Source organism: Odocoileus virginianus, chromosome 17, assembly GCF_023699985.2.
Source record: "Odocoileus virginianus isolate 20LAN1187 ecotype Illinois chromosome 17, Ovbor_1.2, whole genome shotgun sequence".
Lineage (NCBI taxonomy): Eukaryota > Metazoa > Chordata > Mammalia > Artiodactyla > Cervidae > Odocoileus > Odocoileus virginianus.
This window is the reverse complement of record NC_069690.1, coordinates 34,419,472-34,443,298: the sequence shown is the minus strand read 5'-3', so window position 1 is coordinate 34,443,298 and position 23,827 is coordinate 34,419,472. Positions and strand designations below refer to the sequence as shown.

The 23,827-nt window shown below is 54.7% G+C and overlaps 2 protein-coding genes across 20 annotated transcripts in view; both read left to right on the top strand.

Annotated features, from left to right (window-relative positions):
• Positions 1-13,978, top strand: part of CACNA1G (calcium voltage-gated channel subunit alpha1 G) — a 62,375-nt gene extending 48,397 nt beyond the window's left edge. For 7 of the 15 annotated variants that reach the window (XM_020914270.2, XM_020914267.2, XM_020914268.2 and 4 more), the window contains 10 exons: positions 2,883-3,034; positions 3,792-3,901; positions 4,607-4,740; positions 5,026-5,096; positions 5,223-5,301; positions 5,395-5,516; positions 5,852-6,205; positions 10,945-11,122; positions 11,451-11,620; positions 12,913-13,978. In XM_020914270.2, the coding sequence (XP_020769929.2) occupies positions 2,883-3,034; positions 3,792-3,901; positions 4,607-4,740; positions 5,026-5,096; positions 5,223-5,301; positions 5,395-5,516; positions 5,852-6,205; positions 10,945-11,122; positions 11,451-11,620; positions 12,913-13,653 (2,111 nt within the window). In that variant the 3' untranslated portion in view covers positions 13,654-13,978. Of the gene's footprint in view, positions 1-2,882; positions 3,035-3,791; positions 3,902-4,606; positions 4,741-5,025; positions 5,097-5,222; positions 5,302-5,394; positions 5,517-5,851; positions 6,206-6,902; positions 7,047-8,962; positions 9,098-10,944; positions 11,123-11,450; positions 11,621-12,912 lie in introns of all 15 variants that reach the window. The other 8 variants (XM_070479294.1, XM_070479293.1, XM_020914277.2 and 5 more) reach the window with 2 other exon arrangements.
• A 7,115-nt stretch (positions 13,979-21,093) lies between these two features.
• Positions 21,094-23,827, top strand: part of ABCC3 (ATP binding cassette subfamily C member 3) — a 48,690-nt gene continuing 45,956 nt past the window's right edge. For all 5 annotated transcript variants that reach the window (XR_011492274.1, XM_020913990.2, XM_020913991.2 and 2 more), the window contains exon 1: positions 21,094-21,215. Coding sequence is in view for 4 of the 5 variants with exons in the window: in XM_020913990.2 (XP_020769649.2) it covers positions 21,171-21,215 (45 nt within the window). In the remaining variant the exon portion in view is untranslated. The remainder of the gene's footprint in view (positions 21,216-23,827) is intronic.

Below are 23,827 nucleotides of genomic sequence, written 5' to 3'. Positions count from 1 at the left end.
AGCGGAGTAGCCAGATCCCAGGGAAAGGCTGAAGGGAAGAGTCTGCTTATCAGGAAAAAGACCTGATGAGACACCTCGGTCCAGCCCAGCTTCCAGGTGGAGGGAGAAAACGGGGCTGCCTCCAGCACCAGATCGGCTCCCCTAGGCCTCCTATGGCACCTGCCTCCAACTCGCCCTCTCTCCTTCTACCAGGACCCACTGATCAGGCCTGGCTACAGCCGCTGAAGTTGGCCTCTGTCTTGGGGGCCAACTCGGAGTGACCCCTGCCTTCCTCCTATTCCACCACTCCCCTGGGCAAACCCTCTGCCCTGGCTGTGCCTCGGGCTCCCAGTGACCCCCACTAACTCACTGTGCCTGTGCCTCTCGCTCACAGCCTTGCAGCCCTCCTGCCCCTCTCCTCTGCTCCCGCCCCTGACTGGGGGCCGGGCAGTCCCGGTGGGTGCTCTTCTCCTCACTGTCTGCCTCTGGTGTTTTCTCTGCCTAAGGTAACTCTTACAGGTCGGAGGCAGGGAGGCAGGGCCAGGGCAGCCGAAATGCCACTGACCACTGGTCCAGACCCCCTCCTGGGCTACAGCGGGAGCCATTAGAGCAGCAGACTCACCCAAGGCTCTGGCCAGGGGGGTCTCAGTTCCTTCTCTGAGCCCGGATTCTTGCCTGTAGGACCGAGGGCCAGGAACAAAACAGGTGCCATCATCCAGAACGCAGTAGTGAGAGTCTTTGGACAAACTCTGAGGGCACCCTCTGGGCCAAAGACCCAAGGCTTTGTGTCTAAACCCACCTGGCAGCTGGTGAGGGACTCTTCAGGTACTGGCTTGGTCGCTGCCTCACAATGTGTACATAACTAACTTTTTGATGGGCCTCCTTCTCTCTCTCTGTAAAACAAAGGGATTGGCCTAGGAGATGCTTATCAGGTTGGCCCTGGTGCCCTTTGGACCTGGGCCCTAATAGAGGGATTTCTGGTAGCCTTGGCACCTGCTGGTCTGGGGTCAGGGCTGAGGGTGGAGGGGTTCTGTACACACCTCAAGGGCCTGGGACTGGTCTCTGTGACCAGATGTCCTGCCTCAGTCGTCCTACCCCACCCTCCCTCTGGGCCTCCACCCGCTCCTTGGGCTCCTAGAGCAAGGCCAGGAGGAGGTGGCGGCAGCTCCATCTGGCCTGGGGCTGCCTACACAGACAGACTGGGGTGACAGGGGAGGGGGACTCTAACCTCTCCTCTGCATTGTCTCAGCTAATAACAGGGCTAATAAGGAGCCGCTTTTTCTAACCTAATTGTATTCAAACATTTTAGTTAATTCTCCATTCATATTTTAGCATAATGGGATGGAGTGCTCTCGGCACTTATGGAGATTAATGCAGAGAAAGAGTTCCAGCTGCTAAGGCAACGCTGGGCGACTAGCGCCCTCTTGTTCTGTGGGTACTGAAAGAAGGAAGGAAGAGGCTGGCTCACCACGTCTACCTGCCATGGTCGCATCGCTGTGTGGATGACCTGTGGCCTTCTGTTGTCCCCTGTCCCTGGCCTCTCCACCCCCATCTTCCTGGGGGCCCAGAGGGCCGCCTGAGCAAACAAAGTCATGGTTGGCAGGCCCATCTCTGGAAACAAAAATATGGCCTAATGCATCCTACAGCGCACCAGAACACTTGGGACTTTCTGCCTCTCGGTTATCCACACCTCAAGGCTGATGCTGGAACGCGGCAGCTGGTGAGGCTGAATGGGCAGCTCTTGGGCACTCTTCTTCCTTCGGCCTTTGGTGGGGGCCCACCCAGGCCACTCCTTGCCTCGGTTTACCTCTCTGTTGAGTAGTCCTGCATGGGAAAGAACAGTTATAACCAAGCTGGCCTGAGCCGAAGCTTCCTGCCGCCCCGGCACAGTCCTCAGAGGCTACAGCCCTGGCTGGCTTCCGCCGTAGACTTCCTGAGGGGGAAGAGCTGTCTGGGACCTGAGGTTGCCCCAAGGCCCACATGCGGTGCCGCTTCTTTCTTTGTGGCTGCCTCTGATGACATGTATCCCCAACTTGGTGTGGCCTTTCCTCACACCTGGAGGAGGGGCCCCCTGTAATCTCCTGCCCCCAGATTTGTTCTGCCTGCTTAGTAGGTCAACCTGGTACTGTAATTTTTATAACTAAGTGGTTCACTAATTGCAAGAGAAATATGATGCCTCTGACAGATCTCAGACAGTGCTTCCTGCTTCCAGCCCAGCCTGCAGGGGAAGCTGCCCTGGTCCCCAGGAGCAGACTGGGCACTGCCTCATTAGAAACTGGGTGAGCCCTGTGGCCTCCCCTCTGCCCTCTCCCGAATGAGGGCTCAGGAGTCCCAGGCCCTGCCCCCACCGCGGGAGGCACTCTGAGCGGGTTGGTGCAGTCAGCCGAGAAGACATCCAATTTCCAATCTCTGGTTTTATCTCCAAATCCCAGCCCTGTTGTAATCTCCTCTGCTCCCCTCAAGAGTCGAAGCTCGGTAAAGGAGTAAGAGCCTTCACCTCTCCATTGATGGAGCTTCCTCTGAAGCCAATAAGATCAGCTGTTTTTCGTCTGTTGATCGGACCTTACTGCAGAACACCAAGTCGAGGGTGTTACGAGGGGCTGCTGGATTTTGGAGGCTGCCTCGGGGAGGGGGCTCACCCGGTGTCTACTGTGGGTGGGGAGCTCCGCATGCCCTGACCCCTTCTGTGCCCAACCACAGCCAGTAGAACAGATGCTTGAAGGGGAAACACCAAGAGAGGGGCTCCTGCCCAAAAAGAGCAGTGCGTGGAGCGTGAGGATGCTGATGACGCTGGAATGTTTCAGCTCTGGCATTAGAGGCTGGTGGCTGTCAGGGACTGTGGGTGGAGGGGGCACAGCGGGCGGGGCCCAATGGCTGCTCTGTTCTCCCTGCTGCCCCACCAGAAGCCCAGTGCAAACCATACTACTCAGACTACTCCCGCTTCCGGCTCCTCGTCCACCACCTGTGTACCAGCCACTACCTGGACCTCTTCATCACGGGTGTCATTGGGCTGAACGTGGTCACTATGGCCATGGAGCACTACCAGCAGCCCCAGGTAGGACTGAGTGACTGGCCGTCCGGGCCCCACCTCCAGTCATGAGCCTGTGGGTGAAGCTAGCCCAGCCCGAGTCAGGGCCCCTCAGGCGAGTGCTTGGCCCCCTACAGGGGATCCTCTTGTACCACTTGCAGGGACTCGTGAAGGTCAGTCTTGTCTTGGTTTTACAGATAAGGACACTGAGGCTCAGAGAGGTTAGTTGACTTGACCGACTAACTGGGAAGTAAAGGACCTGGATTCTTCACCCAGCAGATATTTGTTACCTTAAATAAATAAAGATGTTCGGTGTTCTTGACCTGTGAGATAAAGAAGGCAGATCTGTGCCCACCCTTTTGGAATTTAGATTCTAGTCAATATCCAGCTCCAAACCTCACCAGTGATCTTCGAATCAGCTTCCATCATCTGCCTTCCACATCTTAGTTTTCCCATCTGTAAAATAGGAACATTGAATTGACAGTGCAAAAGACCCCTTTCACATCTAGCATTCTGTGCCTTCCAGCACATTCTCATGTGAACTCCTCATCATCCCTCAAGGAGAGAGATCTTTCAACACAGAGTTTGGATCATACGTGTGAATGATACACCTACTCTATCCTAGAGTGGTGGCCAATGATCAGTGGCCATCATGGTGAGAAGGGAGGAAAGTTCCCCTTAGACTCACACTGTCTCCCAGATCTGGGAGGAATGATAGAAGGATCAGGACAGGCATCTTCCCTGGGCCTTAAGAGATCTTGAGTCTTGCCCCCATCCCTGCCAGATCCTGGATGAGGCTCTGAAGATCTGCAACTATATCTTCACTGTCATCTTTGTCTTGGAGTCAGTTTTCAAACTGGTGGCCTTTGGCTTTCGACGGTTCTTCCAGGACAGGTAAAGGGGAGTGGGGGATGAGGGATGGAGGAGTGGGCACATGTTTCCCAGGAGATGCCCCAGAGGATCTAGTGCCTGAAGACCTTTCTTGACTCTTGGGGTTCAGACTCCACTCCAGGACCTACCCAGGGCAAATGGTGCAGTGTGGGTTGGGGGATATCCAGGGCCTGGGAGATGGGAGGGGAGAGAGGGGGCCTGGCAAGAAAGGGCCTGGGGACAGCGAAAATCAGTGTGGCCTAGACTGGAGCCAGACTGCCTGGACCAGATCTGAATCCTGGCTCCATCACTTAGAAGCTGATAACTTTGGGTAAGTTACTTAAGTTACTTAATCTCTCTCAGTTTCTTCAGCCATAGAATGGGATATAATAACTGTATCTACATCACAGAGTTGTGAAGATTTTGAGTTCCTATTTGTAAAGTCTATCAAATAGCATTTGACACAGAGCAAAACTGTATAAGTACTAGATAAAAAAGCAAATGAATAAAAATGAAAAGCAGAGGCCCTAGAACTAAAGTCCTAATCCTACCTGTGGTACCAACTGACTGTGTGACCGTAGCTAAAGCACACCTTCTCTGCAGGAGGGAAAGGCTGGACAGGCTGACCTCCACTCTCCTTTCTGTGGCTGAGAATGTGCCACTCATGTTGCCACAACTACCCCCTCCTCTGCAGTGCCCCCTTCAGGGAGCTGTGTCCTGGGCTTTCAGGTGGAACCAACTGGACCTGGCCATTGTGCTGCTGTCTATCATGGGCATCACACTGGAGGAGATTGAGGTCAATGCCTCGCTGCCCATCAATCCCACCATCATCCGCATCATGAGGGTGCTGCGTATTGCCCGAGGTCAGTGCCGGCTGCCTACCCACCGTGGCCACTCTTCCAGGGTGACCTGCTCAAGGGGAGATAGCAGAGGTCAGCTCTGACTGGCTAGGGAGGAGGTGGGTGTTGGTCCCATTAGCCTTTCTTCTAGCCTCTGCCAAAGGGGAAGGGTGGGGGTGAAGCCATGGCAGCCTGGCTGGCTGGGGCTGGCCATCCCACCAGCCCCAGCCCCGGCCCTGGCCCTGGCTCCACCAGCTGTGTGACCTGGGACCTAGAGGGGCTAGCTCATGACATTGTCCTGTTCTGCAGTGCTAAAGCTACTGAAGATGGCTGTGGGCATGCGGGCACTGCTGGACACAGTGATGCAGGCCCTGCCCCAGGTAGCTGGGAGGGGGGAGTGGGCGGGAGGGGTCCTCTCGGGAAGGAGAGCGTGCTCTCTGAAGGGGTGGGGGAAGCTGGCTCGGAGATCTAGCGGCACCTTTTCCATCGCTTTTCCTCTTTTCCAGGTGGGGAACTTGGGACTTCTCTTCATGTTGTTGTTTTTCATCTTTGCAGCTCTGGGCGTGGAGCTCTTTGGAGACCTGGGTGAGTTGGGGTAGGGAGGGCAGAGGAACCAGGGTTGGAGACTCAGGGACTCCTGGGCTAACTCAAGCATCTCTCCGCTTCCCTCCTCTTCAGAGTGTGATGAGACACACCCCTGCGAGGGCCTGGGCCGGCATGCCACCTTTCGGAACTTTGGCATGGCCTTCTTGACCCTCTTCCGAGTCTCCACAGGTGACAACTGGAATGGCATCATGAAGGTGAGAGCCCCCCACAGTGAGGCCCCTCCCAGGGCTGGCTCTGGCCTCAAGGAGATGGCCCCACTTCTTGGCTCAGGTTAAACTCGATGTGAATAAAAGCATGTAACCTTCTACCCTCCATGCTGGAACCCTCTGGGACTCCCTCTCCCCAGGACATTCTCTAACTCACACTTCCCAGGACAGTGGCTCATGCTCTTCTGCCCCTTGGACACCATCACTCCCTCCTCCTGCCCTTCCTGTCCCCCTGCAAAGCTCTGTGACACTGGACATCTGACTTCCTGTGAAAGCTCTGTCCACTGTCCTCCCAACCTCAGTCCTCTAACCTGCCTCTCCAGGACACCCTCCGGGACTGCGACCAGGAGTCCACCTGCTACAACACGGTCATCTCCCCCATCTACTTCGTGTCCTTCGTGCTGACAGCCCAGTTTGTGCTGGTCAACGTGGTCATTGCCGTGCTGATGAAGCATCTGGAGGAGAGCAACAAGGAGGCCAAGGAGGAGGCTGAGCTGGAGGCTGAACTGGAGCTAGAGATGAAGACACTCAGCCCGCAAGTCCCCTCACCACTGGGCAGCCCCTTTCTCTGGCCTGGGGCCGAGGGCCCCGACAGCCCTGGCAGCCCCAAACCTGGGGCCCCACATGCCACACCCCACACTGGAGCGGCCTCCCACTTCTCCCTGGAGCACCCCATGGTGAGCAGAGAACCCCTCCTCCGCCTCTAGGGAATGTGGAACAGAGACGGGTGGTGTGGGTGCTCAGCAGCTCGGCGGGTGGATGGTGTACGGGGACTGGGCAGCAAGCAGACCCTAGGGCTCCTCCTGAATCCCCTGACCCTCCTGCCTCGATGTGGAGAGGAAAGCAGGCCCTTGCCTGTCCCCAGAGACGGCTGCCCACACTCGCAATGTGGGGCCACCCCAGCAAGCCGTTGTTACACTTGCTGGCTCATCCGTCCTGGCACCTCCAGCTTGGCTGGGACTTCCCTTCCTGGCGTTTAGGCTCAAGGTTGTTTTCTCTTTCCTACCTGTTTCTCTCTTACCCCTGCCCTGATTTTGCCGAACTTCTTTCCTTCCCCACCCTCAATCTGCCTGATGCCATCTCTCAATCTTTTTTCCTGATCTTTTCTTTCTTTCCCCTTCTCTTCCTCTGGGCTCTTCTCATTTTCCATCTCCTATCTGTCCTTCCTGCTCCCACACCTCTGTCTTCCCCACCTTGCCCACTGCCCCCTTTCTGTGTCTCTCTGTTGTTATTGTTATGCGCGCGCATGTGTGTGCATATATGTGACCTCTTTCTCTCTGTCTCTTCTCAACCCCTGCCATACACTGCCCATCACTGCCCCTCTGACCCCCACTCCCCTGACTCTGGCTCCCCTTATGGGCTGGCCCTCCCCAGGACAGACCGCTGTTTGACACCATATCCCTGCTGATCCAGGGCTCCCTGGATGGGGAGCTGAAGCTGATGGACGAGCTGGCAGGCCCAGGGGGCCAGCCCTCTGCCTTCCCTCCTGCCCGCAGCCCAGGCGGCTCCGACCCACAGGTTACTGTGTCCCTGTGCTGTGCCCCTTCCCCTGACTGTGCTGGGCTGTGCCATGCTGTGCCATGCTTCTGGGGAGGTGGGGGTGTTTCCTGCCCACTGGGTGTCTGGGGAAAAGAACAGCTTTGCCTCAGTTGAACCTTGGGCCTGGCAGGAGGTGGCCAGGGGTTCTTCAGGCTGAGATCCACCTCTGGAACACATAGTTGGAAGGTAGCGATGCTGAGATAACACTAATGAGGGAGAAGATTAGATGGAGGAGGGCTTTGGAGAGGGCAATCATAAGAAAGAACCTGGAAGGAAAGAGGAGCAGAAGACGAGTTGGCACTGGGTTAGCAGATGGTCAGAGTGATGAACGAGATCCAGGGGAGAGATGCTGTGGGGGTGAGTGCGGGTGGCCAGGAGACCTGCTGAGGGACATGTCTTAGGCCACAGTCTGCTCCTTCTCCGCATCCACTGCCCTCCCGACTAGTTCTCTGTTTGGTGGCCTTTTAAGCTATGGAAACCGCTGGGCATGGTGGATGCTATCTGTAGCCAGTGGCTTCTGACCTGGCCCTGAGAGGGGATGGTAGGCTCCGGCCAGGAGTGGGTTCAAGGACCTCCTTTGAAATAGGACTTGGCTTCTTCCCTAACCCTGCATCTTCCCACAGCAGTACATGCTTTTCTCCTCCAATCCCATCTCAGTGGGGTCTTCTGCTTCCTGGGGTCCTCTTCCTTCTCCTCTTAGGACCTGTCTCGCCACCTTTGATCCCCTCCACTTGGAGGTGCACCCCAAAACCATCCTCCTAAGTCAGGGACTGCAGGAAAGCCCTTGGTAGACCCAGGGTGGAAGCAAGGAGACAGGTTTCAGCTGGAGATAGAAAGCCTAGTGTTCCATGGGCCATGATGGATGATGGCGTGGGCAAGCAGGTTCCCAGTACCTGGGACACCTGTTAGCCTGATCAAAGAAATGGACAGTGATCCTTAAATAGGAAGGGACCTTGCTCTAGGGTTCCTGACCTCTTGTTGGATTCAGTCTCAGATAGACTATAGGGTCCTGAACCTGGCAATGACCTGGAATGATCCCTGGGAGATCAAGTCCCTTCCTGAGTCCTCTCATCCTGAAGGAAGGTCATGGGGAAAGGTGCTGGGGGAGAAGATGTTGAGAAGGTGACCAGGCAGTCAGCTCACCTGGGAGCCATGGCCCCACTCTCCCCCAGGGTCCTGCAGGCCCTGAGGCCTAGCTGCAGATCCCAGGTGAGCCAGCCAGATGGTGTAGTAGCCCAACTGAGTGTGCCCATTTCAGACCAGTGAGAGGAAAGCCCTCCCAGAACCCAGGCTGGAGAGGGCAGGCGGAGGAGGGCCCAGGAGGGGAGATGCCAGAATCTGGGGGCAGGCCAAGTCCTGCCAGGCTTTTGGATGCAGAGAGAATAGGCAGAAAGCGGTCGTCAGGCTGGCAGCTTTGTCCCCAGCACCCCCTACGCTGCTCTGCCTTGCTGGGAGCAGAGAGGCGCTTTGCGGGCCTTTCTTCATTTTTTTTTTTTCTGGTATCTTCTTTATAAGAGTCAGAAGCCTTCCCAGCTCCCTGCTCCCTCTCTGGATGGTGGTAATGTGGGAGGGGCTGTCAAGATTCCCGCAGCATCTTTAGAACGTGTTTCTATGTCTCCTCGCTTTGTCAGTGTTTGCTCCAGCTCTTTGGTGCCTGTGCAGCCTCTCTGATCAGAGCAGGGGTTTGAAGTGGGGGGAGGGGAGGTGCTCTCAGTTTACTTGGGAAAGGGGTGGGAAGAGAAAGGAGGGCCTTTCTCCTTATGCTCTGTGAACAATGGGAAAAGAGGGGCTCTGTGTGTGTGTGTGTGTGTGTGTGTGTGCATGTGTGTGCGTGTACATGTGAGAGAGCGCACTGTCCTGGTTTCTTATGCCTGATCATCTCTCTCCCTGTCTAGATCCCTCTAGCTGAGATGGAGGCTCTGTCTTTGACGTCAGAGATTGTGTCTGAACTGTCCTGCTCTCTAGCTCTGACGGATGACTGTTTGCCTGATGACACTCACACACTCTTACTTAGTGCCCTGGAGAGCAATGTACATACACACAGCCCCCTACTGCTCCCCAGTCCCCCAGGGGCGGGCTGACTGCAGGGGCTCCAGGTCCCTCCCCCCTCACTCTGCTGTCAGCCCTACCCAGAGGCAGCACTTAGCGCCCAGTCTTTACTAAGGTCCCCCACTGTGGACAAAGAAATAAGATTCAATTGGGGCCTTGCCCAGAGGGCCCAGGGCAGCAGTTGTGAAAGGGTTAATCCAGATACCCAGGAGTGACAGAGCTCAAAACAGAAGTGTCATCAGGTAGCTGACCAACGTGCCTGTCTGGCCACAGAGTTGGTTTTTGTATTTGGAGCCCCGTGCAGGCCAGTCCTCCCCCTTCCCTGCACCCCTCCTTCCCACCTCCCCTCTTCCCACCTCCTCCCAACATGAGCCATTCACCACCACGCAGTGGGTGAGAGCCACATCTCTGCTGCTAACACCATGCCCTTCTCCACCTGGGGGTGGGGTGGGGTGGCGTTCCTGTCTCCCCTGTCACTGTCCCTGGGTGTCCCCATGTCCAGAGGGGCTTCTTTGTGTTCTGACAGCTTCTCCACTTTTACCCAGCTCTCCCATCCACATCTAACAGTGAGCAGCCCCCTCCTCCCTACCTTCCCCTCCTCTTGGAACTTAAGGAGGGACAGGGGCCCATTTCTCACAGCAGGGCTCTGCTGACCATAGATTTGGGGTCCCTGGTGGTCTTGGAGTGGTTGGCAGAAGTGGAGCCTGGGGCTGAGAGAGGAAGCAGAGATCCAGACTGTTTTCTGACAGTCATTCTCAGGCCTGCTGGTACTATTTACCTGGCTGAGTCTGCAAGGGGACAGGAATCTATGGCCTCTCTGAGAACTAAGAATGGACGTGAGAACTAGGAATGAGAACTAGAGATGGAGAAATCTCTTGGGAACAAATCTCGTTTCCCTCCATCTGGGGTCAAAAACTGATGACTGCCTTTCTTTGAAATACGATTTAAAAAATCCACTCTCATCTCTAGTCTGTCCACTAAGGGAGGACCTGAGACCATGGTATCCAGGCCTTGCTCACCACCCACCACCTGCCAGAGTCATTGTTTAATTAAAGAGAGGTGGGGGGTAAACCAGCTGTGACCCATCCTTAGTGATCATCCGTCATTCAGCTCACTTTAACCCAGCCCTTGTCTAGTGCTGGGTGCTGTGGCTGTGTTAAGAACTGGATGATGAAACAGCTTCTGTTCTGCAGGGAGTCTCTGGCTGCCTCCTCTTCCACTCATTGGGAAGGTTCTCCTCCACTCATCAATCCCCCCATAGCCCCAGCACAGTAATTGAGATAGGGAGTATGTGCATGTTAAGTCGCTTCAGTCGTGTCCAACTCTTTGTGACCCTATGGACTGTAGCTTGCCAGGCTCCTCTGTCCACGAGATTCTCCAGGCAATCTCCAGGTGGGATGCTGGGGGCAGGTGGTTCTATTAGCTTTTAACTCTCCACTGTGCAGCTTCAGAGCCTCTCAGTGAGGCCTTGAGTATGAGTTCTTGGGCTGCCTGCAGGGCTGGGGGCTGGGGGCTGCTCTCCGTCCTTTGAACACCTCCTCACCTCTCCGTCATCCCCAGTGGGAAGCTCCAAGATGTAGTATGAATAGTTTTCTGGGGGCGGGGCATCCTCCTACCCACTTCCTCTCTGTGTTTAGAAGGTTCATCCATGTGTCCTTCTCCCCAACCACATTCATCCCATCACCACGTTGTCCAGGGAGGGGATGGGGGCCAGGGTCTGGGTGGGGTGGTGGGCTTCTGATTCCCATCGCCAAGCTCTGCCTCAGTTACCCAATCTGATGCCCGTCTTCCTCCTACACCCCCCGCCCCGGCCCTATTCCTTTTGCAGATGGAGTCCCACCCTGAGGAGGTGCCTGTCATGCTGGGACCAGATCTGCTGACTGTGCGGAAGTCTGGGGTCAGCCGAACGCACTCTCTGCCCAATGACAGCTACATGTGCCGGGATGGGAGCACTGCCGAGGGGTCCCTGGGACACAGGGGCTGGGGGCTCCCCAGAGCTCAGTCAGGTACCAAGGCTGGGGGCAGGCCCACTTGGCTCACACTGGGAGATCCGCCCTTGCCTAAGCTCAGTCCTGCCCTCTGGAAGTAGGGGTACTGAGGCAGCCAAAGAGGCCTCTCCTACCTCTGAGGAGCTCCCAGCCTGAAGGGGTCAGCCGCTCCTGCCTGAGGGAGCCCCCAGCCTGAGGGGAGTGGCTTTCAATCCAGGGTGGGGATGGGGTGGTGAAAGCAGAGGCCCAGTTGGGGGAGGGTGGACAGTGGATGGGAGGGACTCAGGTAGGGGTCAGCACATTGACTGTCCAGGTCTTCTCTCTCCCCTCCCACCTCCCCTCACAGGCTCCATCTTGTCCGTCCACTCCCAGCCAGCAGACACCAGCTACATCCCGCAGCTTCCCAAAGATGCACCCCATCTGCTCCAGCCCCATAGTGCTCCCACCTGGGGCACCATCCCCAAATTGCCCCCACCAGGCCGCTCCCCTTTGGCTCAGAGGCCACTCAGGCGCCAGGTGAGCTGGTATAGTGGGTGGGTACGGGCCGGGACTGGCCTCTCTGTTGGGAATCCTAGGCTGTTGGTGATGATGAGGCTTGCCACTTCCATTCTCCCAGCAAACATTTATTGTGTGCCAATGACGTGCCAGACTGAGTTCTAGATGCTGGGGACACAACTCTAGGCACAGCAAAGTGGTCTGTGTCCCCTTGGGGACACAGAAGAGGCCAGAGACCAGAGAGGGTCATGGTTGTCCAGGGACACATGTCAGGTTGGAGACAGAACCTGAGTCTCTGGATTCCGTTTCCATGTGCAGAGTTGCCCCATGATTCTCTGTACTTGCAGACCTAGCTAAGGGGCACAAGGCATGTTTTGGGTGTCTCCACTTTTGGCGACTCCCAGGGCCCACCTTCCAGATCCCACACTCAAGGAGCACAGAACAGAGGCTTGGGTAGCCAGGTGAGGCTTGTCTGCCCCCCTGTGACAAGGCCGTTGCTCACGCTGAGTGTGTCCCATGTGTGAGGATAGCTACATGAGCATCTGCTTCAATCCATCATCACCTTTGGGAGCAGGCACAGTCCTCATCTGCTTCGCAAATATTCACTGAGCAGCCTCCATGTCTGGGCACTGGGGACAGGGACAAATGAGACAACCCCTGCCCTCTGGAGCCCATGGTATAATAGCAGAGACAAATACCCCATCAGGTCACTGCAGCAACAGGGTGCTCACATGTGTGGTGCAGCAGAGAGCAGAAGAGGAAGGAGTCAGTTTTACTTTGGGGTAAAGATGGTCGATGGACATGAGTTTGAGTAAACTCTGGGAGCTGGTGATGGACAGGGAGGCCTGGCGTGCTGCGATTCATGGGGTCACAAAGAATCGGACACGACTGAGCGAATGAACTGAACTGAAAGTTGGTCAGGTATTACATCACAGAGCACTTGAGCCCATAAAGTCAAAGGATGCTTGCCATTTGGGAAGGGTGTGTAAGGCCAAAGAAATAGCCTGTGCAGAGGCTGGGAGGTGTGAAGGAGACAGCTGGGGAGCAGAGCTGGCCCAGTGCTTTCTGCGATCGCATGGGCTGGGAGCTGTATGGAGCAATTCCTGCAAGCCTGGGGGTGGGGACACAATGGACAACAGAGAGCAAATAGTGCATAACCTCTATCCCCCAGTAAAAGCAGACACTTAGAACCCCTGCTTAAGGTGGTCCTGCAACTCCTTGGAGGGGAAGGAGGGGTTGTCTGACCTGCCAGGTGGGACAGTTCATGGGGGAGAGGAAGCCTGTAGGCTGAGCCCTCCCCCCACCCCATACAGGCAGCAATAAGGACGGATTCCCTGGACATTCAGGGCCTGGGCAGCAGGGAAGACCTGCTGTCAGAGGTGAGTGGGCCCTCCCCGCCGCTGGCCCGGGCAGCCTCCTTTTGGGGCCGCTCCAGCACCCAGGCTCAGCAGCATTCCCGCAGCCAGAGCAAGATCTTGAAGCACATGCCCCCGTCAGTCCCCCGCCCAGGCCCAGAACCCACGTGGGGGAAGGGCCCACCAGAGACCAGAAGCAGCTTAGAACTGGACACGGAGCTGAGCTGGATTTCAGGAGACCTCCTGCCCACGGACAGCCAGGAGGAAGCCCCGTCCCCACGGGACCTGAAGAAGTGCTACAGCGTGGAGGCCCAGAGCTGCCCGCGCCGGCCTGCGTCCTGGCTGGATGAACAGAGGAGGCATTCCATCGCAGTCAGCTGCCTGGACAGTGGCTCCCAACCCCACCTGGGCCCCGATCCCTCCAGCCTTGGAGGTCAGCCTCTAGGGGGAGCTGGGAGCCGGCCCAAGAAGAAACTCAGCCCACCCAGTATCTCCATAGACCCCCCAGAGAGCCAGAGCCAGGGCCCTCGGCCCCCACCCAGCCCCGGTGTCTGCCTCCGCCGGAGGGCTCCGTCCAGCGACTCCAAGGATCCCTTGGCCTCCGGCTCTCCCGACAGCATGGCTGCCTTGCCCTCCCCAAAGAAAGACGTGCTGAGTCTCTCCGGTTTATCCTCTGACCCAGCAGACCTGGACCCCTGAGTCCTGCCCCACTCTCCCACTCACCTCTCTCCACTGGGTGCCAAATCCTAGCTCCTCCTCCTGGGCTGTATTCCTGAAAGGTTCCACATGGGCACCGAGGAGGTGCTCCTCCTTGCCTCAGTGGCGCTGGGCACCGGCAAGCAGAATTTCTAGAGTTAACAGCAGCAGCCCCGGCTCTGGACAGCCCTGGCCACCTTGGCTCCAAGCGGAGAGAGAGGCCCAGCAGAGCTGAGGTTCCCGACACCAGGAGCTGTTGGGAGAAAGCAATACGTTTGTGCAGAATCTCTATGTATATTCTATTTTATTAAATTAATTGAATCTAGTATTTGCGGGATGTACGACATTTTGTGACTGAAGAGATTTGTTTCCTTCTGCTTTTATGTGTCTCAGAATATTTTTGAGGCGAAGGCGTCTGTCTCTTGGCTATTTTAACCTAAAATAACTAGTCTAGTTATGTTCCCTCTTCTTGCAAAGCACAAGCTGGGATTGAGAGTGCATTACAGCCTTGACGGGGGCCCATCCTCAGTGGAGAGCAAGAACCATTTTGGAAACTGTAATGTAACTTATTTTTTTCCTTTAATCTTGTCATCATTTTCTGTAGGGAAAAAAAAAGAAAAAAAAAGATTTTACAAATGAAATGGAACCTTTTTATATATACATACATACATATCTATATCTATAATAAAGTAATTTTCAAAAATAAAAAGTTAATCACGGTCCACAGTAAAAGCCAAAGAGACAGTTAGGCATTTCCAGATGGCACTGGACAAAGATTCCTGGAGATGGGGAGTGGGTGGTGGGGAGGGAAGGGTTCAGAGCTGCGTGTGTGTGTGTGTGTGTGTGTGTGTGTGTGTGTGTGTTAATACCCAGAGAGAGAGGATACAGCCTGGCTGCCCAGGGGTGAGGGAAGAGAGAAGCCCCTCTGTTGGTGGCAGGTTGGATAAGCAGGGTATACTCCTGCTTCTATCAAAGCTTTATCGCTTCCTCTTAGCCAGGCAGCTCTGTGAATGTGAGTGATGCCAGATTAACTCTTATTTCTGCTGACAGCTATCAGCCCCGCATTGAAAGCTGGAAATTGGCATAATGAAGCTGTTTTTGTTTAATGAGGCTGACTGAGGCTGGGGGAGGCATCTCAGCTGCTGTAATGGAGACTCAGGGGGTGCTTGCAGGGAGGAGGCAAGTGCTTCTGCGTTTTCCTTCCTCAGGCTTCAGCCAGGGTGGCCTGAGTGGTCTGGGCTTCAGCCTGTTGCCCTGGGGTGGGGCGGGGGCACCAACAGGGCCCTGACACTGCAGGCACTGCCCCATTAGGGCTGGCAATGGGATTACACCATATAAACAGGGAGCTACTCCCTCCTAAGATGAAGGAGCCAGGGCTGGACCTCTCAGTGGAGTTGATAGGGAGATGGCCCCCTGGGGGGTGATAAATGAGCATCGTCAAGGTGTTTACACTGGCTGCTGCTGCCTGCCCAGTGGGAACCCGCCGAGGAGGCGGGGTGGGGGGGTGAAGGCAGCCAGGCAGTCTGAGGTGGGGAGGAGGTGGGGAGGAGGAAGCGCCAGCAGCATAGCCCAGAAGAACCTCCTTTCTGGTACTACCATAGGCAATATTCTTTTGTCTGAAACAAAATAATGTCATGGTGCCAAGGGCACTAACCACAGGCTCAGCCAGTCTGTTCCTGCCAGCCACCCCCGAACATCTGCCTCAGCCCCACTCCTCTGAACACCCTTAACCCCTTACCCCTAGCACCTTCAAACCCCAGGACTCTTGAAACCTGAAAGGCAGCTCGGCCTAGGCAGCTCTCACCCACATCTCCCATTGGAACCTGGGATCCCGGTGAGATTGGGGAGGCTGCTGGATGGTTGGACCTGGAAGTTTTGTCAAACCCAGTATTTTCTAAGCTGGTGAAAGTTTTTCTAATTGCTCATTTGGACAGAAATAATACCACTCCTTGACACAAACACCTGGTTTCATCCTCTTAGGGTGTGCAGTAGCATAAAACTCTTTTTTCTCTGGGCTCTTTGGATAGGGAGAGGGGGTTGCATGTAGGAACTGCCTTAAAAAAAAAAAAAAAGCAAATCTATACAAAGTGCCTAGAATTTTGTCACCTAGGTCTGCAGATTAAGCTTTTATATTTTGGTAGCATTCTGTAGCTGTCTATTCCTTAATGAGGGTAGGAGATTTGGGAGGATGTTCTGGGGTCTTTTTTTCTTCTAATGGTTATTGGAATCTGGGTCAAGATGAAGCCAGAGAATTGGGCTGCTTCTCCCGCCACTCAATCCCAGACTTCCCAACCATCCCCTGCCCCCAGGACCCCTCAGAGTTAGAGTGAATATTTCAGGGGAGAGAATTGTAGCCTCTCTGCCAAAAATGTAAAATCTTTATCAATGATGAAAGCTGCTGTGTCTCATTAAAAGGGTACTGAAGTAGAAACAATGACACTGCTGAATCTTATTAACAGTATGTTATTCACAATCTTAACAACAAGGATGCTAATCTCATGATGCTTGTCTGGATGGTTATTTGATTCTGCCCTAGGATACATCGGGGGTGGGGAGTGGAGGAGTCTGAAGGTGGCTAGGGTGAGGGGCTGGTGGAGGCAGCAGGTCTTGGACTAGGGCCTCCAGGACAGGGTTGGAATGGCCAGGAGCTTTCGGGATGTGATGGCTTTGGGAGGTAAGAAATCTACTTCTGACACTTTTACTTTCAGCCTTCTCCTTGTGGGTTCAGAGGAAATTGTGTTAACAGCTACAGGCCCCCATCTCAGGCTTTCCTCCACCTCAAGGTCCAGGGAAAGGTCTATCTAGGGGCGGGAGGACAAGAAAGAGCTAGTGGAGCAGGTGCTAAAAACAAATCTGAGACTCATCTGCAGTCTCTCACTTACTTCTCACAACACCCTAGCAAGCAAAGTACCACCGCTATCGTTTTCCCATGAGGCAATGGGTTCAGAAAGGTTTGAGTGACTTGCCCAAGATTACAAAGCCAGGGGATGACGGAGCTGAGGTCTGAATCTTGATCTGGCCAACCTCTAGACCACTGACTTCACACTACCCCAGCCTCTGTCCCATTGCGGAAGGTATGGGACAAGGTATGAGAAGTCCTAATCAAAAAATGACTTGCCAGGGAGGACTTTCCCAAAGCAGTCACATTTGTGTTCATGAAAATGTACTCCTGCACTCCCAGTTTGGTGTCCTCAGAGGCTTAGAGAAGCCCATAGCCCTCCACCTTGTGTGGAGAGAGGCTTGACCACACGGGAACGTGTCCCTCAGCTCCAGGTACCTGGCCAAGAGCTGGCCAAGGCTGACTCTGCAATTTCCCAGTTTCCCAAGCACCGCCTTTCCCTAGTGTAATGTTCCTCTTGAACCTCAAGGCACCTGCTCCCCTCCTCCTCCTCCCACCCTCTCCTTTTGTCTCCTCCTGTCCTCTCCCCTGCCCCACCCAGACCTCTCCCACTTTCCAAACATTTTCACATCCACGTCACCCTTAATCCCCACCCATCACAGCCCAGTGCCCCATGACCTCCTCCCCACCTCTCACCTTTCCTGTGGGGGGGGCGGGAGGGGAGCAGGGGTGGGTGAAGGGCTGTCAAGAGCAGTGCAGTGAGGGCATCAAACTCCAGGTGGCACCACAAGGCACCTTCGCCTGGTGGTACCTTGGTGCCCCTTCTGTAGAGGCACCTGGCCAGGAAGAGGACGCCTTCCACAAACAGGTGCTGTGTACACCCCCCACGGGAGGAGACAGGCTCGCAGGGCCAGTGAAGGACTCATCTATGCCTGGGGAGTCACAGCCACTGAAGTGCTGAGCCCACGGTGCCCTGTGATCCCAGCCCACAGCCTGTGGACCCATGACTAATCCAAGATAGTGGTTTCCAGGAGGGGAATTAATTCTCAAAAGTGAGTTTAGGTGTCAACTGGTGCCCTGCTCTGAGGACACAGCAAGGAAGATCCAGGAGGTGGTGGCTCCAGTGAAAACCCAGGAGGGAATTCTGCTAAGAAATGTTGGAATTCTGTGTGTCTTAGCCCTGGTCCAGGTGTGGAAGCTGCTGACTGTGGCTCACTGAGCTAATTAATTCTTCTTGCTTTGAAAACTCCTGAAGGGGGCACAGCAGCTAGTGCTCACACACCTGCCAAATCAGATCAAAGTGCAGACTGGGAGCAGGAGGCCTCCTTGCAGAGTCCACAAGTAGGGCCAATGTAGGCCCCACCAGGCTGGGGTCTGGAGGAAGGAGCCCCTGCCCCACCACGCAGGAAAAGAGAGCTGAAGTTTGAGAGTTGGAGGTTGGTTTGGGGCTTGGGGGTGCTCCAAGCCTTCAAGAAGTCATGGGGGGTAAAAGAAAACAAGCAGTGAGTGGAGGGGAGAACTGGCAGCCTTTGCTGTTCTATACCTTCCCCCTGTCCCATCACTTCCTACCCGACTCTCCCTGTCTGCAGGATTTCCTGTCTCTGGGTCTCCCTGACACCCACTTGCTCTGCTTTCTTTTCTCCGCTGTCACTGATGCTCAAAGCTGTACCTTGCAATTATCTTATCTTTCCATCTTTCTGCCAGGAAATTCCCGAAGCTGAGCTCCCCTGGGATGCTCGCTGGCAAGGGAGATGCAGCACACTCTCTGTGCATCCTGCCTGGAGCTGCAGTCAACTGGGGAGAGGGGATGGGGCTGGAGCCATTAAAGCTGGGGGAGGTTCAGTTACCCTCTATGCTGCCACTCAACCCATAAGTCTTTACTGCTCCTCTCAGGAGCCTCAAGCTGGAAACATCTTGGGCCTGAAAACTCCGAAGAAGAGTAGCCAGTGCTCACGGCTGGGACTGTACCTAATGCTACAGCGGCCTTGCTACTTATGACCTCTTCTAAGGATACAGGATTACTGTTTAGTCAGTCGACAAGTATTTCCTAAAGGCCAACTTTGCCAGGCACTATCCTGGGTGCTGAGGACATAGTGACAAACAAGATTATCCTTGGCAAGTCCCTGGCAATCAATGGTTAGGACTCCACACTTCCACTGCAGGGGGCACAGTGTTTGATCCTTGGTCTGCGAACTAAGACCCTGCATGCCACGTGGCCAAAAACAAACAAAAAGTAAACAATATTATCTTTAAGATGTTCACAGTCTTTTGGGGGAGATAAGCAAGACCATCAGTGATAAGAGTACAGGGAGGGAGGGCTGTGCAGAGAAAGGATCCCTACTCAGGATTGGGGTGGGGGCGTCAAGGAAGGCGTGAGGGAGAAGGGCTTGAGTGAAATCTTCAAGGATGAGTAGAGTTTGTCAGGTGCAGAAAGGGAAGTGAGGCATTGGGAGGAGAGTATGCCAAGCAGTCTTGAGGGGGACACAATAGCAAAGGACACAGGAAATTTATCCTGCCCAGAGGATGCATGGAAATAGCCCAGCATTCAGAAGACATGGAGCTCATCCTGACTCTGCAGGACAAAAGGAGGGCCTCACTTTTCTTGCTTTGGTGAGAATGACCAGCAGCTTAATGTCTAGGAATATTGTAGCTGTTACTCAATGGCTTTGTGAAAGGAGCCACATTCCATGAGAGGCCAGGAAGAGCAAACTCCCAATGAATGCCTCAAGAGAGAGGGGAGGAAGCGAGGATTGCCAGGTGTCCCACTACGATCTCAATCTTGGAGGTTCCCACCCAATGCCACAGGCTAGGGAAAGGCCCTCCAGTAGCAAAATGGGAAGGCTGGGGCCAAAAGGGATGGTGCTGCAGCCACAATGCTGGAGGCAGAACCCAAGTGTCCCAGTCCCAAACTAGAGGAAAGGTTGGTGGAGGCTGCCCAGCTGCTCCACATAGAAGCCTAGATCAGCAGGGTGGGAAGAGACCCTAGATGGCATCTTGTCCAAGTCGCTCAAGAAACTGAGTCCCAGGGACATCAAGGGGCTTGTCACACTGTATACTAAAGATTCTGCCCAAGGTGCGGCAGGGGTGGAGGTGATTCCGTCGATCTCTGCCCTCGGGGACCTCTCAGACTGGCAAAGAAGACTGATTCTTCACAACTAAATATAACCCAAGACAGACTGCGACAGGAGTGTGAAAACTGCAGAGTCTGGCTCAGAGATGGAGGGGGCTGGGAGACTGGGTGAGTTGGGTTGGGGGGGGGGGCAGACAAAGGGCTAAGAGGACTTGCTCAGTGGCAGGGGAGAGGGCCCCAGTCTCCTGCCTGGGGAAGGGGGAGTCTTGTCCACCCTGCTCCCACCTCCACTCCTCTCATGCTGGCTCAGATCTCTGTTCTAATGGCTCATGGTTGTAGACTTCCTTCTGGTGACTTCCTGTCTGCCCAGAGGGATAGGAGGTGGCTGTGGCTTCTATGCTGTCTTGCTGGCACCCACCTACACCTGCTGCTGAGCAGCCAAGCAAGAAAACACTTTCTTTCAAGAACAAGTGCAGGGAAGGGATCACCTGGGCAGATCCTACAGACAGGAACAAGGTTGGGAGGCAAGAGCAGGGAAGAGGTGCTGGGGAAAGGGGAGATTCTTTCTCAATCCCAAGAGGGGTGATGAACTGGCTTCTGGGGTCACGTTAGGGAAGAGAGGATGACTAGGGGAGTGGAAAATGGAGGGAGGGAAGGGTCAAGCATTGGAAAGCAGGAGAAGGAGGCCATTGACCCCCCAACACATTTTACAGATGGGGAATGTGGTGACTTGGTTTTAGGAGGGATGTGCTAATGTGGGGCCCTTCCTGGAGCCTCACCTGCCCATCTCCCACGCTTACCAGGCTGAAGTGGAGCCTACTTAATATGCCAGGAGATATGCTCGAGGCTTTACATACCTTTCACATTTAATCTTCAGAGAAATCCTGTACCTTGATTATAATAGGTACCTTGATTATCCTTGTTTTACAGAAATAAAAGTGGAGGCTAAAGCAGCTGGTGCAAAATCAGGGAGGGACAGAACCTCAGGCGGGCAGCTGTTCAAGATAATCATGGGAAGCCACCATCTGAACGATCCTGGGACCCTCTCCCATTCTCTCTCCTTGGGTGTACACACACACACACACACACACACACACACACACACACGCACACTGTGTGTTGGTCTCTGCCAGTTCCCAGAGAACTCACAAGCTCTTCCCATTTCACAGATGAGGAGACACATTCAGAGATGAATGTGACAGGGGTTTATTCACGGAGAGAGTCTTGTTAAGTCCCGTTCCACGTTCCTTGACTCCTGGGGGGCCCCTCCCCCAGCAGAGTCCGGGAGCGGGTCGGGTGTGTCCCTCTTGGAAACAGACCCAGCTCCCGCCCTAGCAGCTTCATCTTTCTGGGACTTCTCTCGACGCGGCACAGGGGCCACCTGAAAGGGTTGTCGCTGTGTCAGTGGCCTCCTCCTGTCCCCCAAACCTTCCTGGAGCCGCAGTTTCGGGGAGGCGCTGTCGCAATTCGACCCAAAGGGCCTGGGGGAAGGGCTTGCGGGGGCGGGCCGGGGCGGAACGCCGGGGCGGAGGCGGCTCCAGGCGGTCGCTAGGTCTGTCCCGGGCTGGTAGGCGATAGTGCTCGCCCTCCTCGCAGCCGCGCCCGGACCTCATGGACGCTCTGTGCGGTTCCGGGGAGCTCGGCTCCAAGTTCTGGGTAAGGAGGTGTCCCCGGACTGAGGGCGCGAACTGGCTAGCCCTTAAACAGCCCCGGGGAGAGGCGCTGTGGTGCGGGGAAGAGGCCTGGGTGGCACCGCCCAAAGCCTGGTCCCTAGTGGCCTCCCTGTCCCCCTCCCCCCCGCCCCAGCCGCATGGCAGAGTCTGGGAAAGCCAAGTACTAGGCTCCTTCAGGGCTCGGTGGGTGGCATCCTGAATTCAGAAGGTGTCCCCGCTTGCCCCCCTCACCCCAGTCCCTCTCTGGGGCTGACTGCAGGGGGCAGAAGAGGCATGTCCCGGTCGCTCAGATGCTGATAACCCTTCAGCACCTGCCCCATGGGCTAGGACTTGGATGCCTGGTCAGCCAGGTGCTTTGGGAGGCTGGCTGCACTGGGTTTTCCTCTCCTTCGAAGGTTCCTGCCCTCTTGGGAAGAGTTCCTTCTTTCCTCTGGGAAGAGGCACCAGAGAGCAAGTGATCCTCACTGCCCCAGCTGCAGCAGTGAGAGGCAGACCTCACTCTGGAGGCAGGGCCTTACAGGTACAGGGTATCAGGATCTCCTGGTCCACCCTCTGCTTTTACAGAGGGGGAAAGGAGGGCCTAGAGACTTGCTCAAAATCAGCCAGTTAGAGCGGCATAGAGCTGGGATAGAAAAGCAGACCTGCTGATTCACACACCAAATCTCTAAGATATTAGGCTGCTTTTCAGGCTGCTGACTGCAGACTCCCCGCTAGTTCAGGTGCAGTCCAAGTAGACAGCCCAAGAGCTTTCCTACAGTTTTCAAAACCTGCTCACGGCAGCTCCTTTGGTCATCACTGCTGCTCTGGGAGGCCAAGCGGTGGTGCGTCTCCGTTTTACAGATGAACTCAGATTCGAGGTGGTTATCTGGGCCTGCCCAATGTAGGCTGGTCTCAGATCCAGGGCCTCAGCATCCCAGTCTTTAAATCTTTCTCCCATTTCAGGTGTTTGTACAGCTGTACTTGGTGCTGTATGTGCCTAGTGTGTGTTACCCATGGGTGGGTGCTTGTGTGGGTGCGTGTGCCTGTGTGTACATAAGTGTGTGTATACAGTCAGGAAACCTACCCTTGGTCTGTGTTTGGGCTGGACTGAGGAGTTACATGGATTTTTTAAATGTGGGGCATTGGAATACCTGTAAAAAATGATTTGGGGGGATCACTCTTTTTCTCTGGGTCACTAATTGATTCATCAGAGATGGTGTGAATTCTCTTTGGCTCTCCTTGCCCAGCCCCACTGGAACCCCATCTGTCATCCAGCCTGACCTGGTCACTTGTTACCAGAGTCCAGAAATTGTCCCCTTGGCTCAGGAGTAGACTTCCTCTCACTGTCCCTTAAGCCTGATTGATGTCGCCATGGCAGATCACAGTGTCTGAGGTGGCCAAGCAGAGGACTTGTAAATCAAGGACTTGTCTGATGTGCCCAAGCCTCAAATGCAAGGGCCCCTTGTTCCTGGGTAGACTGTTAACCCTAAAACCTTAGGACTCTCCCAAGAACATACTTTAACAGACCAGGAGTTGGGGGACTCGGGACTCCTTTCCTGTTCTCAGGCCTTCCATGATACTATGGAATCCAAGTGTCAGAGCTTGTGGGCTTGGAGCAGCCGGTCCAGCCCCTCATTACAGACCTGAAGGAAGGAGTAACTGAAGGAAGGGATTTTTCAAGGTCACATGACAGTCAGCTGCAGATTGCTGGACTGGAAAACAGAACACTGAGATATGGTTCTTACTTTGCCATTGCCTGACTGTGAAACTTTGGGCTCTTGGACTTCCTGGTCCCTGAATTTCCTGTTGCTTATGAGCTATGTGCGCCTCCTCTGAGAACCCCAGGGTCCATGGGAGTCAGCGCATCTATGTTAGGTTCAAGAGGTGACTCCATTGAGGTCTCTGAGTGGATACCTCAGATGACAAGGGAACTGACCACTCCTCTTCCTGACTTCAATGTCTAAGCACCTTCCATTTTCCACATTATCTTCTTAGCTCCTGAAAGCTGTTCTAGGCTATACCCAGTGTGGCTGGTGATTGGAGGTGGGGTGAAGAAAAAGCAGGAAGGCTCCCAGCTCATCCTCTGAGTGTTTGCAGAGCTGAGACAAGGGGAGCAGGGTCTGAGGCCTGGAGGCTGGAGCTATAACCTCAGCTCTAGCTCAGTTACCCAGCAGGCCTGGAGTTCAGGGCTCCTCATTGATGCTGTGCTAGTTTGCAGCTCATATTCACTGTGTGTCAAGTATACTTGTCCCTGAACCTTTTATCTTTGAGGCCTGTGGATGACCCACTTTGCTGGAAGTTGGTTCAGGCCAGCCAGAAAATACCTGAGCCAAGGGTGAAAAGCAGGGGCAAGAGACATGGTTCAGGCCCCTCTGGGCCACTTGTTTATTCTACCAAGCCTTTTTGCTAGCTTATCCTCCCAGCCTGTTTTTCCACCTGTGAAATGGGGAAATAACCCATCTCTTAACTATCTCACAAGACATATGGAGATCAAATTAGAAACAGAATGTGAAGTGATTTGAGAACTTAAAACTCCCTGTTGGTAAGATGTTCATGGGTCATGGTATCCCTGGGAAGAGGAATAAAGAGGAAAAGAGATGAGGTTAGCAGGTCTAG